The sequence below is a fragment of the Podarcis pityusensis genome (assembly GCF_964106645.2).
Source record: "Podarcis pityusensis genome assembly, chromosome: 9".
NCBI classification, from domain to species: Eukaryota; Metazoa; Chordata; class Lepidosauria; order Squamata; family Lacertidae; genus Podarcis; species Podarcis pityusensis.
The window spans coordinates 6,537,586-6,553,798 of NC_138034.1; the positions used below are offsets into that span (position 1 = coordinate 6,537,586).

Genomic DNA, 16,213 nt, shown 5'->3' on the forward strand with positions numbered 1-16,213 from the left:
AACGGCGTTTCCGTGCGCTGCTCTGGTTCGCCAGAAGTGTCTTAGTCCTGCTGGCCACATGACCCGGAACCTGTACGCCGGCTCCCTCGGCCAATAAAGCGAGATGAGCACCGCAACCCCAGAGTCGGCCATGACTGGACCTAATGGTCAGGGGTCCCTTTACCTTACTATTTTTCTTGAAGGGACCATTTGACTTATTTGTTAAGTAACTTCATTGTGTAGGAAATGGCCAGTAGTCCTCAGATGACCCAAACCCCCATAAAATAAGAGCATAAGAACCCAAGAAGAGCCTGCTGTATCAGGCCAGTGGACCACCTAGTCCAGCATCCTGCTCTCACAGTGGCTGAGCAGTTGCCTATAGAGAAGCCAGCAAGCAGGACCCAGTCACAAGATTCCTCTCCCCTTCCAGCTGTTTCCAACATCTGGCATTCAGAAGCATTGCTCCCTCCCACTGTGGAGACAGAACAGAGCCAGCCTGGCTAGGAGCCATCAACAGACCTCTCCCCAGGAATGTGTCTAGTTCTCTTTTAAAGCCATCCATAGGTGGCCAACCCTGACTCCTCTGGAAGCCAGTTCCATGGTTTAAGAAAAGTAATCTCTTTAATCTGTCCTGCATTTTCCAACATTCAGCCTCCTTGGCTGTCCGTGAGTTCTAGAGTTAGGAGAGAGGGACAACTTTTCTCTATCCACTTTCTCCATGCTCTGGATTTTTTAAAAAATAATTTTATAAACCTCTATCATGTTGCCTCTTATTCGCCTTTTCTCTGAACTAAAAAGTCCCAAACTCTCAACCTTTCTTTCATAGGGGAGTCACTCCACCCCCTTGGTTGCCCTATTCTGAAACTTCTCCAATTCTGCAGTATCCTTTTTAGGTGAGGCAACCAAAAGTGTACACAGTAACCCAAAATCACAGGTTATCCCAATTTTTGTGTGTTTTTTTTGGGGGGGAGGGGCAAGACCAGGAAGTGAAATTTAGGGAAATCCTGATTTATTTATTTTTTAGGGAGGAAGAGGAGCTTGCTGCATTGGGGCAGCAACTTCCTGTCTGTTTTAAATGACAATTTAGAAGTCACCGGCTCTGCTGTTGGTCTGAAGTCAGGATAAAGCTGTTGCTCTGGTGCCTCCCTCAATATGGTCTCCATGAGGCAAACATGTCTCATCCCCATCCCTCTTCATTATCTCTTGTACCTCAAGTCACTCTGCTCACAGGAGGCTGGACAAAGGAAGACTCCAGCTGCACATCCTTCTTCAATAACAGCAGCTTGTTTTCGGTGTGACCCCCATCAGCGAGGGGAGGGTGCGGGGGAATCACCAAAGCAACAGCACCTGAATAGACCTCTGATCAGCCGCTGATGATCTGCTGCTGATGATCTGCCAGCAAACCTGCCCACCACACTCTCCCCCCCCTCTCTTTCACATTCCCTTCCTCCTCTGTTCTTCTCATCTTGATGCACAGCAGACTCAAGCTGCTCCCTGACTTCAGTCACACTCCAGAAAATTGCGGGGATGTTGGCTGCCCACTATGGTTATTACACTTGTGTCAAAGGGCACGGGGCGGGGGATTACTGTGACTCTGCTGGGCCCCTCATCCACTCTTTCCCTTGGCCCAGGGACAGAGTCTCTCTGTACGGCAGAATAATTCCACTTCTGCTTTGCCAAGGTCGCCTTTGCAAAAGAATACAATGAATCCCACACAGCCTGCGTTGCTGTAAAGGCCCAATCAAGCGAACGAGGCAGCCACCTCAGCTTACTGATTTCAGGCATCATAAAAGGTCATCCAATGGCTTTTAAATTCATCATAATTGCTGCTGCTTTTCCAGCTAGAGAGGGGGTGGGAGGTGCTTGTGGAATTTTCTGCATCAGGCGGCAAAAGTCACTTGAACAGCCTTGGATGCTGTGTGTCAAGGGGTCACTAGTGCGCTCCCCAGGACCTCCCAGGGCACCTGCTGCAAATAGTCTACATAAATATCCCTGCCAAAATCCCCCATGCACAAGAGATGTTTGCTCTTCAAGCTCAGGTCTTGTTGGCAGAGGATCAGCCTCTCCTGTATTAAACACCCCGGTCCCACTTAAACACCCCTGGATGCCAAGACTGCACACCCATCATCCCATCCATTCTGGACAGAGGAGAGGTGCAAAATGCTTCTATAGATGAGCGAGCAGAGCATGCTCACACTGTTTCACAGTCCTGTCCCCCTTTCCTGTGCTTTTAGATGCTGCAGGCATTCGGTGTAAAGCTGTGCCCCTGTGGCAGACATGTTTTTGACTGGTGCCCAGAGCACTCTCTCAAGATTACAAATGTGCTAACTGGCCCCAAAACATTGGTGGCTCCTGGGGTGGGTAGGTGGGTGGGCTCACCATTTGCAGCTCTGCCTCAGAGAGCAAAATGCTTTCGGGTTGCCCTGAAAGAGAAACAATCCTTTGGGGAGTTTGTTTGTTTTGAAATGGCTTGGTTTAGGGCAGGCTTGGCCAAACTTGGCCCTCCAAATGTTTTGGGACTACAACTCCCATCATCCCTAGCTAACAGGACCAGTGGTCAGGGATGCTGGAAATTGTACAGTGGTACCTTGGGTTACAGACACTTCAGGTTACAGACACTTCAGGTTACAGACTCCGCTAACCCAGAAATAGTACCTTGGGTTAAGAAGTTTGCTTCAGGATGAGAACAGAAATCGTGCTCCGGCGGCGAGGCGGCAGCAGGAGGCCCCATTAGCTAAAGTGGTGCTTCAGGTTAAGAACAGACCTCCAGAACGAATTAAGTTCTTAACCTGAGGTACCACTGTAGTCCCAAAACATCTGGAGGGCCAAGTTTGGCCATGCCTGGTTTAGGGCTAAACTGAAATCTCTCTCTCTCTCTCTCTCTCTCTCTCTCTCTCTCTCACACACACACACACACCCCTTCACCAGGGGCTTGCTATTTTCAGAGAAGAGGGTGAGCCACTGCTAGGATTTCCGCATACACCTCAAGTAAGTCGTCCCCTTTGTTACAAACACTGTACTCTCTCTTGTTAGGAAGAAATCTCTGAGGGTAAAAGCTGCTTGACAGTGCAACAGACTCCCTCAGAAGCAGGTGGGCTCTCCTTCCTTGGAGGTTTCTAAGTAGAGGCTGGATGGTCATCTGTCAGGGATTCTTTAGCTGTGATTCCTGCATTGCAGGGAGTTGGACTAGATGACCCTCGGGGTCCCTTCCAACTCTACAATTCTGTGATTCTGTGGTTCTAAGTATAAGCCTCTTGCTAAAACACTCACCAACAAGAGCAGGGTTCCAATAGTAGTGCTGTCCATATAAGCCCAGGTTAGTCTCAAATCATCAGTCTAGGTCTAAAACATGATCCACCGGCAAAGTCCAGCAACAGTCCACAGCCAGTAGTTCAGGCAAGTTGCACCATCTTGGTCCAGAACGCCCAACAAGGCTGACAGCACCATCTACAGTACTTCAATTAATGCACTCCTTCAGTTTGGTCATAGACTGACTGGTTACCTGGCTACATGATGGAGTCATCAAGTGCCCTTCATCACACAGTCAGTTCCAACTGACATTGTTTCGCCCTTTAAAAGCATCGTCTGAATCAGTCCTCAATCAATGGACTGAACTGACTTACCGTATTTTTTGCTCTATAAGACTCACTTTTTCCCTCCTAAAAAGTAAGGGGAAATGTGTGTGCGTCTTATGCAGCGAATGTAGGCTGCACAGCTATCACAGTAGCTAGAACAGCAAGAGGGATTGCTGCTTTCACTGTGCAGCGATCCCTCTTGCTGTTCTGGCTTCTGAGATTCAGAATATTTTTTTTCTTGTTTTCCTCCTCCAAAAACTAGGTGCGTCTTGTGGTCTGGTGCGTCTTATAGAGCGAAAAATACGGTACTTACGCCAGTGGACAGATGGAGACTGAGGCTGCAAGACAAAAAGTATGCACACAGCCAGCTTCTCCCCCCACCCATATATATATATATATATATATATATATATATATATATATTCCGGCTTGTGTAAATGAACGGCTCATCTGAATTTGATTTGCACCATTTAAGGGTCTGACCCTGAAAGAATACAGACTCTTGTCTCTCTCAATCGTTCCAGGCTAGGTTAGGTAGAGGAGTACATCAAGCGCTGCTTTATTTCACTTAAGCAACAGCTGTAATGGAATTACGAGGAGTGGGTTGTCTGGCTGCCACTGGCTTTGTTTCGCCAGAGTCTGGCAATAATCTAATTGCGGGCGCTAATGCCATTAGCATTGCTACAATTACCCACATAACATTGCTCAGCTTGGAACGATCAAGATAAAGTCACCAGGGCACATGGCCACTGCCTTGGAAAAATGTAAAAATTATCAACTATCATTTCCCCATCAGATAGATAATTGAGCGGGGAGATGACTGTCTCTGTCTTCCTCTCTCTGTGTGAGTGTGTGTAGGTGCGTGCAATTCTGTGTCAGCTGAAAGATTCAATACCCAAAAGATCTCCGCTTTCCTTTTTCAACAAGCAGGGTTCTAGCCCTATGGGACTCCAGTACCCATCATCCATAACCACTAGTCATGCTAGCTGGGGGCCAGCGGGAGTCCGGCAATATCTGGAAGGTCACAGACTCTCCATTCCCACATGCTCATTTTTGTCAAACAAGCTCAGCAGGCTTTTAAGGCGCTACCTTTTCACCCGTGCTTACAGCCGGAGTGCCTCTAGCACAATGCTTATGCCGCCATCTTTCTCCAGTGTTAAACAACAACATTTGATGCCAGGGAAATCTCAGAAGCTGGTGTTAATAGGAAGTGGGGCCTGTAGAGACTGAAGGTGAGGCTTCTGTGTTCAGTGCAATTCTTACTCTAGTGTCTACAGAGAATTGAGTTTGCATTCAACAACACACTTTGAATAGAAACTGCTTCCTTGTAAGAGTGAGTGCTTTTTGCACCTGTTAATTTGTTATGCTCTTGAGAAAGGAAGACATGGGACACAGACACCATATTTTTTCTGGAGAGATCCCTTTCTGTCTGAACCTCTGACTGGGTAATATTGACAATGTCATTGTACTGAATGTCTTTTCTCAGAACTTATGGATACCCTTTTATTGTTCGCTATTTTTATTTCAAAATTTGTAATAAGAGAGATTGCAAAAAAAGTGGAACCTTTTCTTCTTTCCAAAGTAACTCAGAATCATAGAATCCACCCACTGCAATGCAGGCACCACAGCTAATTTGTGCCTGGTGGTTGGGAAATGCTGGGCAAGGGGCTCTGCAGACCCAGCCAATGTGTAGCGCCTGCAAAGCCCCTTTCAGCCCTGCCTTTGCCTGGCTTCATATACGTGGCTTGGCTGAAATGGCCTCGTGGACAACACTGGGGAGGCCTGAGGGGCTGAGCAGCCTGTGGGCCAGAGGTCTGTTGCCTCTGCTCTGGTGTGTGCTGCTAGGAGCAGCAGGGTGTGTTTTGGCATGCAATAGCTTTTCTGATAGCCATGCACAGCCCTGTGTGGTAGAATATGCACCAACATTCACATTGATAGAAGTAAAAAAAAGAGTGTTAAAAGCAATGTAGGTAAAGGTAAAGGGACCCCTGACCATTAGGTCCAGTCGTGGACTACTCTGGGGTTGCAGTGCTCATCTCTCTTTATTGGCCAAGGGAGCCAGCGTTCGTCCGCAGACAGTTTTTCCGGGTCATGTGGCCAGCATGGCTAAGCCGCTTCTGGCAAAACCAGAGCAGTGCACGGAAATGCCGTTTACCTTCCCGCTGGAGCAGTACCTACTTGCACTTCGTGCTTTTGAACTGCTAGGTTGGCAGGAGCAGGGACCGAGCAACGGGAGCTCACCTTGTCGTGGGGATTCGAACCACCAACCTTCTGATTGGCAAGTCCTAGGCTCTGTGGTTTAACCCACAGCGCCACCCGCGTCCCTTAAAAGCAATATAGCCTGGGCCTAAGCTACTACATTAGAGGGCCTCCCACCCCCAAGAGGAGAGCGCCTTGTGGCCCTTTCCTGTACTGCACACCTTCTTCTCCTGCCTTCGCCTTGTTCATTTCCACAGCCACTGTCTCCTCCCAGATCGGTCTGTGGGTTGGCTGGGCAGCCACGTGAGTCACGCCCTGGGCTGGCTGCTTGCTGTCTTCATCCGAGGTGGTTTTTCTAGGAGAAACAGAAGAGAAGGAGTCGTGACTTCAAAGCTTATTGCATTGACCACCTTTTTTCTCAAAGGAGCTTGATGTGGTGTGTGTTAGGTTGTGGGTTGACATAGCAGATGACACAGCGATTTCTCCAACGCAGCTCTTTATTTTGTAAGCTGGAACAGAACTAAGCTGAGGAGCTCAGTCAGCCTGCTTATATAGAGATACAGAACAATTGTAACTGTTGCAACGTTCTAAAACTATCCAATCACTGAACGTCACTTTTCGATCCTTCATTTGCATAACTATCTACAGTATCCCCCTGCTGGCCCAGGGTGAGAACTTCAGTACATAACAGTGTGCATGGATCTCCCCCACTTCATTTAATCCCACAGCAATCCTGTGAGGTAGGTGAGATTGAGAGAAGGTAGTGGCTGACTCAAGGTCACCCACCGAGCGCCATTCGAAGCCTCATCTGCCAGGTCATAGTCCAAGACTCTACCCATTACACCACACTGGCCCCAACAACTGGGTGGCTGATGCTGAGCAAACCATCACAGATCAAGGCGGACTTCGGCTTTCAGAGAAAGAATGCTGCGCAGTGGCCCCAAGACTGCATTACAGATCAGTGTATTCCCAGGTTCAGACCTTCACTCTGAGCTGTAGGCCTCCATCTGCAAAGTGCTCTGTTGTCAGGACTGTAAGCAGGGCTGCCTTTGGTTCACGCATTTCAAGGCGTAAGACTAGCATTGACTACAACTTTATATGCTTTCAAACACCTTCCACTAGTCATGGCACAAATCTAGGTACCACACTGGATCTTATACAACCCACTGCAAAGCGGCAACATAATCCTGTTAAATCACAAATACCAGGCCACTAAATCTGGGAGGCCTTGGAACAGCAAACAGAGGCTCTTTTCTGACTCAGGACGCATAAGCCTTCTTAATGAAATCAGAACTGAAAGGGTGTTTGAAAGTCTGCTTTATTCGCTTCCTCCTGCCATTCACTCTCCGGAGGGCCAGGCTTGATAATCCATTTCGTTGCTACGTGACCAAACTGGCCACCCTGGGAACTGGGACAGAGCAGGACAAGGTCTTCAAGGTCATATGCCAAGAGGGTCACCTCTCAACCATAGCTTCCTTCCAGCCATCCAGACAAATTCGCCCTCACCTTCGGAATGACACCAACATACCCTCCCACATTTCTCTGATGAAAATAGGGACGTCCCATTCCATAATGATAACTTTACTATTTATACCCCACACATCTTACTGGGTTGCCCCAGCTACATTGGGCGGCTTCCAAAAACGTAATAAAACATTAAACATTTTTTTAAAAACTTCCATATACAGGATTGCCTTCAGATGGCTCAGGGGTCGGATAACTCCATACCCTCCAACGTTTCTCCAATGAAAATAGGGACATCCTAAGGAAAAGTGGGACACTCCAGGATCAAATCAGAAACTGGGACGGCTTCTCTAAATTAGGGAGACCCCTGGAAAATAGGGACACTGGGAGGGTCTGCACCAAACTGGAAGGGGTAGCTAATGTCACAGAAGACAGAATTGAGATTCAATATGATCTTAACAGACTGGAGAACTGGGCCCAAAGTAACGACATGAATTTCAACAGGGACAAATTTCAGGTTCTACACTTATGCAGGAAAAGCAAGTTACACCACTGTAAGATGGAGGACACCTGGCTTGTCAGCAGTGGCGTAGCGTGGGGGGTGCAGGGGGGGCCGGCCACACCGGGCGCAACAACTGGGGGGGGGCGCTTGCAGCTCTCTGCCCCTACTAAAATCCACGGGTTAGGGGGCGCAAATTACTTGCCTTGCCCCGGGTGCTGACAACCCACGCTACGCCACTGCTTGTCAGTAGTACATGTGAAGAGGATCTAAAGCCAGTGTGATGCAGCAAAGGTTTGATGGGCATCTGTCATGGATTCTTTAGTTGAGATTCTTCCTTTGCAGGATGTTGGACTAGATGATTCCATGATTCTATGCCTATTGGCTTCATCCTCTTAGTCTCAGTGTTGCCCCTTAGAGCTCAGCAAGGAGGGAGAGGAGGGGGGCTAAACTAGACTGAGTTTGCTCTGTCTGCCATTGGTCTCTGTCTGCCATTGGCCTCCTTGCCTTGCTCCCTCGCACTCCCACTTGGTACCAGCCACCTTTGCTGATGGTTCAACTCTGGCTTCCCACAAACAGCTAAGTAGCAGGCAGCTCTGGGGTTTCCAGGGAAACCAGATTGAAACTGGAGAGCAGCCACGTTTTCAAGTGTCAAGGCTAAAGACTTGCCTGGTGCATGGAAGCTGCTCTAAACTTGAAGAAAAGGCCAAATGAGAAAGAGAGAAAGAGGAAATGTGACTCATTTAAGCTGTGTGTGCGCGCGCGCTATTTCTTAAAGGAAAAACTAACTTCTCACAAAGCTACCTGCCATCCTAAACACAGTTATAAGTAGCATGCCCAATTCAATACGACGGGGTTTCTTTCTGAAAAAGCATGTAAACGAGTCAGGAAAACTGGCCAGAACGGCTGGAGAATTTGACACACAAACACACACATCAGAGAGAGAGAGAGAGAGAGAGAGAGAGAGAGAGAGAGGGAGGAAATACGTAGCAAAACGATCCCTCCCCAAGTAAGCTTCCAAGCATTTTATAAAAGCCATTTCTGCCACATTGTCGAAATGCACAAATAATTATAAATACATCTTAGTTAAAACCACCAACTTAGTTAAAACCACCACCAAGAAAACAATCCTGTTATATGACATGGCATGTTCCTTCTCTATCATGGAATGTGCCATCACTGCTAGTATGTACATAATGGGGAATCTATCACTCTGTCCCTTCTGGGAAACAGACATGTTTTACCTGCTTTCAGAGGCTTGCCGTGACCGCGTTTTAATTTTGGGCTTGTATCGATCCAGCTAATCAACACCATTATTTACACTTCACTCTTGCCACAGTGTTCCTTGGAAACAGCCATCATTACCAAGGTCTTTGCTATCCATTTATATGAGGGCCTATTATCACACACCAAAGAACTAATTCCCTGAAGGAATGATGAAGAGGGGAAGAAGGTACTTGGGGAGAGAGAGGCGGGGAAGGGAGAGGAAGGGTTAAGAGCCCCCATCAAGGAGCATTCACAGACGGCACCATGAGCAGGAACCAGAGTGCTAATTAGCAAGTTCCCAGCATTTATATTGTGTTCCATAATTATCCGTTTATGCTGTTTATTCTGTGCAAAATCTAAGGCAATCTTTTTCTTCTTCTTTTTAAAAAAGTGGCAATTACTGCCAGAGCAGATCAGAAAATATAAGAACATAGGAAGAGCCCTGCAGGATCAGGCCGTTGGCCCATGTAGTTCGGCATCCTGTTGCGTGGCGAGTCCCGCCCCCCCGCCCCCCGTGGAAATAAAGACACATAACACAATTATTAAGGTTAATGGGCTAAATAAGGCCACAACTTTATTGGTTACAGGTGATAAGCGGTATTGGCTTAGGCATTGGTCCTAACCGACTACATGCGTGTGTCTTGGGGGAGGAAGGGAAATAGGAGGGATTAATTGTTGAACATTGTTGCGTGGCGAGTTCCCCCCCCCCAGTGAAAATAAAGACACATGACACAATTATTTAAGGTTAATGGGCTAAATATGGCCACAACTTTATTGGTTACAGGTGATGAGCGGTATTGGCTTAGGCATTGGTCCTAACAGACTATCCGGCGTCAGCCCGTCTGCTTGAAGTCCGGGAAGGGTTAACCACCAGTAGGGGGAGTCCTGCTGATGCACATCAACTAGGAACTCCCTTGGGGTCACCGATAGGGGGCGTGCCTTAGGCCCTCACCTCCATAGTTTTGGACAGGGCCACGCCCCCCGGAATCCTTTAGCGGACTCCCCTTCAATATGCGGGGCAGGTGATGGCGCTTCCTCCACTCTTCCATCTACAGAACCATGCCAATGCCTAATCGCCAATACCAAGAAAGTTGTGACGATTTGCTATGAGGTAGGCAATAACCAAGTGGTTGGTGCCAATTTGCCAAGTGGAAAAAATTCCTACCAGGCCCCTCAACGGCGACCAACCAAGGTCCATAGCAAGGTCAAGGAACGGAAACCTTAAAGGGCAGGAGGGTGGGAAACAGGAACAGCTGGCAGGCGGGAAAAGAGGGAGATCCCTGGCTGCACCTGCGTTAAATAGGGCAGGCCACGCCCCCAGAGCCAGCTGATTGGCTGGCCAGGGAGTGACGCGGCCGGGGATTCTCCTCTGCAGGGCGGAAGTGGCTTTCTCACAGTGGCCAGCCAGATGCGCCAAAAGGAAGTCAGCAAGCAGGACATGGGCACAAGAGCAACACTCCCTTCCTGCGGATCCCAGCAACTGGGATTCAGAAAAATTTCTGCCTCCAGCTGGGGAGACAGAGCAGAGCCACCGTAGCCAGCAGCCACTGATAGCCCCTGACTGCATGAAATTATATCTCCATGAATTTTAGCTTTCCTTGAAGCAGTGCAGAGAAAGAAGTCCAATACAGAAAGGTCATGCTATACCCCACCCACCACAAGCATGGAATGAACCAAACTCCCATAATTCCTAGGGGTGTGTCTGATTGGTTTTGCACTGAAGTGCTAAATTAGAGGGGTGCGCGCCTGGGAATATATTGAACCTGCCCTGTATAGGGTCTGGCTCCGGTCCTGCCTCCTGAGCCTGAGAACCAGAGACTAGGAACCAGGGAAGAATCGGTACAGTTCACTGTTTTAATGCCAACGTACTTAACTTTCATTCCCCAAACCAACAGCTGAATTGAAATGCAACTGATTGGTTGGACTCAAATTCATATGTTTTCTATCTGCTGATCAAATGAAGGCCTTGGCATTCTCACCCCCTTCTGAATCTCAAGCAAAGACCACAGTGGATGTAACCATTTCTTCTTCTTCCCCCCCCAAAATTTTTTATTCATTTTATAACACAAATAAAAAACACAAACAGAAAAGACAAACAATACAAACAAATTCTTGTCGTATCCTTATTTTTCTAAACATTGTTAATTGGGCTTCCCCAAGTCCCACCTATCTGATTTTCATTTTACTTCATCTTTAGCAGTTTACATATATCATAATTTCTAACCACCTCCCCCCCCCACTTACTTTAACCATAAAAAACTTCACATTTTATCACTTATAAAATACACTGTCTTCTACTTCTAACCCTACCGCATATATCCACTTCCAAAGCTATTCTAAGATTTAAATATTAACATATTTTTTCAAATATTCCTTAAACTTCTTCCAGTCTTCTTCTACCATCTCTTCTCTCTGGTCTCGGAGTCTCCCGGTCAGTTCGGCAAGTTCCATATAGTCCATCATCTTCATCTGCCATTCTCCGATAGTTGGTAAATCTTGTTTCTTCCAATTCTTCGCTAGCAATATTCTTGCAGCTGTTGTGGCATAGAGGTAACCATTTCTTGAAAGGGTTGCAAGACAGCAAACACACACACACACACACACACACACACCCTTCAGGGTCAGAAGTTCTTTCTGAGCCCCACCAGACAAAGCGAGAAGGACTCATCTGGCAGCCTTGGAGCAGGGCTGCCTTCGACACCAGATGGATGAGTGGCTTTGCCCCTTGTCCCTGGGATGTTCCTGTGCATCTCCCCAGCTGTTGCTCTGGGCTACTCTGCCTTTAAAATCCACCCCCCTCCCCGCCAAGCTCCCCTCTCCTCCAAGCAATGAAAAATTAATGACCATTTCTTCACAAGCCATTTGATATCGCCCATTGCCGGGGAGGCCAGCTTAATGGAGTCACAGTCCCCCACAACGTGTTAATGGGATGCCTGCTTTAGAGGGGAAATGCTGCCCTGCAACCACCCTGGGTCCCCCTCCTCCTCCTCGTTTTTTTTAACCGCTTTCGCCTCTTAAGTGTAGCTGCTGGCATTTCATCCAGTAATTGGTCCTCTCTTAGCTTAGGCGGATATCTGGGCCTCTAGGAAAATTGCATGCTGCCTGATCACATGACCCTTTTAATCTCGCTCCCCTCCCCTCCCACTCTCCATCCCCAAAAGATCGGGTTGGACCACCAAGGCATCAATAATGGATGAAAGGATGCACTTTTCCCCCTCCGCTTTTCATGGCAAGGGGGGGGGGAGCAGGTAGAGGCAGCTCAGCAGACAGACAGACAGACAGACAGCCCTCACCGTAGAGATCCTAGAAGCCAAACAGCACACAGAAATCTTTACACACACACACACACACACACCCCACCTTGGGTGAGCTGGAGGCAAAGATCAATAGGGCCTGCTCAGAAATTCTGCTCTCCCCACACTCACACCCAAATCAAAGGAACAATCTTGATGCGAAGACCCAGAAGGAGCCAAAGGCTTCGGGCACATTGACTTGGCTTTTCTGATCACTGGCCTCGCCATGCAGAGAAGCAACTTGTCTTTTTGTTTTTAATCAGCTGCTCAGGAGAGCACTACATTTGGCCACAGATGCCGGCAGACCCACAAAGCCAAATTATGGTCTGACTGACCCATTGGCTCACAGAGAACCGTTGGCATGTGTGTTGGGGAGAGATGCCATTACAAGGGGGCAGAGGGCAGAACTTGAAGGCTGGGGGACGTTTTTCAGCCTGGGGGCCCCCTTCCCTTCTGTGGTCACTTGCCACTGATGGGCAGAGCAAGAGACACATTTGTGAAATAAGCCAGGGGCTATTCGCAAACTCACCCCTTCTCCATCCTCTACCCAGGAAGGTCCTGATCCCTAGCCTTGGTCCCTGTTTCAGACTCTACCATCTCACACGATCAATGCATCAAATGAACAAGTCTGCTTTAGCAAAGTTCACTGCATTGGTTCAAAAATCCCCAAGAAGGATTTCCATAACTGGCAGGTGAACTGAACATGAATTAAGTTCATTTGGTGACAGAACTTCCTGCAATTTCTACTTCATCTTCAAGTTCCTTCTCTTACGTTTTAAAAAACTCTTCAGATTCTTTGGGCCTTTAAGCTTAAAGAACATAATTGCTAGGGAAACAAACTACAGTGGTACCTCAGGTTAAGAACTTAATTCATTTCGGAGGTCCGTTCTTAACCTGAAACTGTTCTTAACCTGAAGCACCACTTTAGCTAATGGGGCCTCTCGAGGTACTATTTCTGGGTTAGCGGAGTCTGTAACCTGAAGCGTATGTAACCCGAGGTACCACTATAACCATGTCACATCCCACTGATTTGATGTTTTCTTTGCCTCCACTTTGTTATTTTATACTTTGGCACAGCAGCTTGTAACATTCTGAATCCTTAAAACAAAACCTTTTTTTTTTACTGAGGGTCATTTGGATTACCTTGAAGTGAACTGTGCGCACTGGACATGAACCAAACTAGTTTGGTTTGGAAAGGGACAACTGTGAACTGGAACCTTTCCCTTTGGGAGCATCTCGAACTCAAATTTATTCCTTTTTAAAAATGAACTTTCCAGCTCTGCACAGTCCCAAGCTGGAAGGGAAAAGAAGGGGGGAAACCTAGCAAGACCCACAACTGGAAAACAGAGAGACGGTAGTTGGCATTATCCAGGAAGAGGCGAGCATTAAGCTCGTGGCATTCCAACGCAACTAGAGGAGGGAATCCAGCCTCTGGTAATGAGCTCCACAGGGGCTTGCTGTGCTGATCATAACGTGCTTAGAGTCCCAATAAAGACTGAAGGGGCATGAGGTGTGTGTTCCTGGGCAAATGGGGAGGAGAGACTGAGGTGTGTGCTCTGGACAGACCCACAACAGGCCAACCTAAGGAACAATGGGAGTGGTGGAAGGATGGAGCTATTGATGGCTACTAGCGTCGATGGTTATGCTCTGCCTCTATGGCTGGAAGCTGTAATGCTTCTGACTACAACAAGGCTGTATATTGTCTCCCTGCTTACTTAACTTATATGCAGAATTCATCATGCGAAAGGCTGGGCTGGATGAATCCCTAGCCGGAATTAAGATTGCCGGAAGAAATATCAACAACCTCAGATATGCAGATGACACAACCTTGATGGCAGAAAGTGAGGAGGAATTAAAGAACCTTTTAATGAGGGTGAAAGAGGAGAGCGCAAAATATGGTCTGAAGCTCAACATCAAAAAAAGAAGATCATGGCCACTGGTCCCATCACCTCCTGGCAAATAGAAGGGGAAGAAATGGAGGCAGTGAGAGATTTTACTTTCTTGGCTTCCATGATCACTGCAGATGGTAACAGCAGTCACAAAATTAAAAGACGCCTGCTTCTTGGGAGAAAAGCAATGACAAACCTAGAGAGCATCTTAAAAAGCAGAGACATCACCTTGCCAACAAAGGCCCATATAGTTAAATCTATGGCTTTCCCAGTAGTGATGTATGGAAGTGAGAGCTGGACCAAACTGCTTTCCACGACTGATCGCCGAAGAATTGATGCTTTTGAATTATGGTGCTGGAGGAGACTCTTGAGAGCCCTATGGACTGCAAGAAGATCAAACCGATCCATTCTGAAGGAAATCAGCCCTGAGTGCTCACTGGAAGGACAGATCCTGAAGCTGAGGCTCCAATACTTTGGCCACCTCATGGGAAGAGAAGACTCCCTGGAAAAGACCCTGATGTTGGGAAAGATGGAGGGCACAAGGAGAAGGGGATGACAGAGGACGCGATGGTTGGACAGTGTTCTCGAAGCTACCAGCATGAGTTTGACCAAACTGCGGGAGGCAGTGGAAGACAGGAGTGCCTGGTGTGCTCTGGTCCAGGGGGTCACGAAGAGTCGGACACGACTAAACGACTAAACAACAACAACCAGTTGCTTGGAACTGCAGGAGGGCAGAGTTTCTCTGGGAAGCCATTGGGAGAGCAGGATGCTGGACTAGGTGGGCCCCCTGTGAACTGATCCAGCAGACTCCCCTGCTCTGTATATGGCAGAGTGCTCTTTGTGGCTGGGTCCTGCTTGCAGGTTTCCCGTTGAGGTATCTGGCTGGCCAGAGGAAGAACAGGATGCTGAACTAGATGTCCCCACTGGTGACTGAAAGAATGCAGTGTCTGTGACTTCTAGAGAGGTGAAGCTAGCACCAAACTCAGCTCCTGCAACTGCAACCAGAGCTAGGTAAAGAAGGGTATGGATAGTGTTGTAAACAAAAATCTGCCCTTTTCCCCTTATGGGGTATCCAAGAGCCCATATAGAGTCCTTATGTAGGTTCCTGTAATGAGTATGGGTTGCTCGTGCGTTAGTTGCCGCCTCTCCTGGCTATGTTGCCTTGTTTAAACCTTTCTGTCTGGACAGCCCTTCACTTCGTGGCTGCCTCAGTCGCTAGCAGAATCCGTCAGTGGGCGTTTCTTAAACCTTTTCCAACATAAAAGTTGTTTGACGCCAAGTCTCCTCCTACTCTCCCTGCGCGGAAGCCTTCTGCGCAGGGAGGGCGTGGGTAGCGGAGGACCCGTGCTCTCCCCCTGGTGTCCGGTGAAGAGTCCTGGAGCCCTCTCGCTGATTCCCCCATCTGCCCCCCTTTAACTCTGGTGTTGCGCTGATTTGCTTCCCCATCTGCTGAGCTGCCTCTCTCCCTGCTGGGCCCTTCTCCAGCATCATTTGAGAGCCTCCCCTCCGCCTCTAGCTCTGATGTCAGTTCCCTGACAGTTCCCTATTGGTAGGAGAAAATAACAGAGGCCAACCAGAGAATATTGAGAAGCAAAGCAGCTAGTAAGCTTCATCTTTATTGATCTGTTGCAACAGGGTGCTCCCCTCACACGCAGGAGGGAGGAGGAACCAAGAACAATGGCGCGCAAGGCCTTATATAGACATTTTAAATTCCCTGCCCTGGAGCTCAAGACCACCCCTCCATACATCATACATACATCACAGAAGGGGTGTAACCTAAGACCACCCTCGAGATACATCATACCTACATCACAGAAAAGGCGGTCTACAGCAGAAATCTGAGTGACTTGTTTACCTCCTGTCTGCCAGGTTACCTGTTTAATGGTCACTTGACTGGATTGCCTGGGGAGCCTGGCCAGTCTTTTGTAATGATAAATTCTTAGTTTCTGAGCCAGGTCACAGCCTCACACCCTATTCATATCTTAAATGTGCCCTTAAGACAGGATTTGTGAAGGGAAAGACAATGGGGAGGCTTTTCCATTTTCATTT

At 48.0% G+C, this 16,213-nt stretch overlaps 1 protein-coding gene across 3 annotated transcripts in view; it reads right to left on the reverse strand.

The window, feature by feature from the left end:
* CCDC33 (coiled-coil domain containing 33) overlaps window positions 1-16,213 on the reverse strand; it is a 168,107-nt gene that overhangs the window by 116,774 nt on the left and 35,120 nt on the right. For all 3 annotated transcript variants that reach the window (XM_081019942.1, XM_081019940.1, XM_081019941.1), the window contains one exon: window positions 5,975-6,108. In XM_081019942.1, coding sequence (XP_080876068.1) covers window positions 5,975-6,108 — 134 coding nt within the window. The remainder of the gene's footprint in view (window positions 1-5,974; window positions 6,109-16,213) is intronic.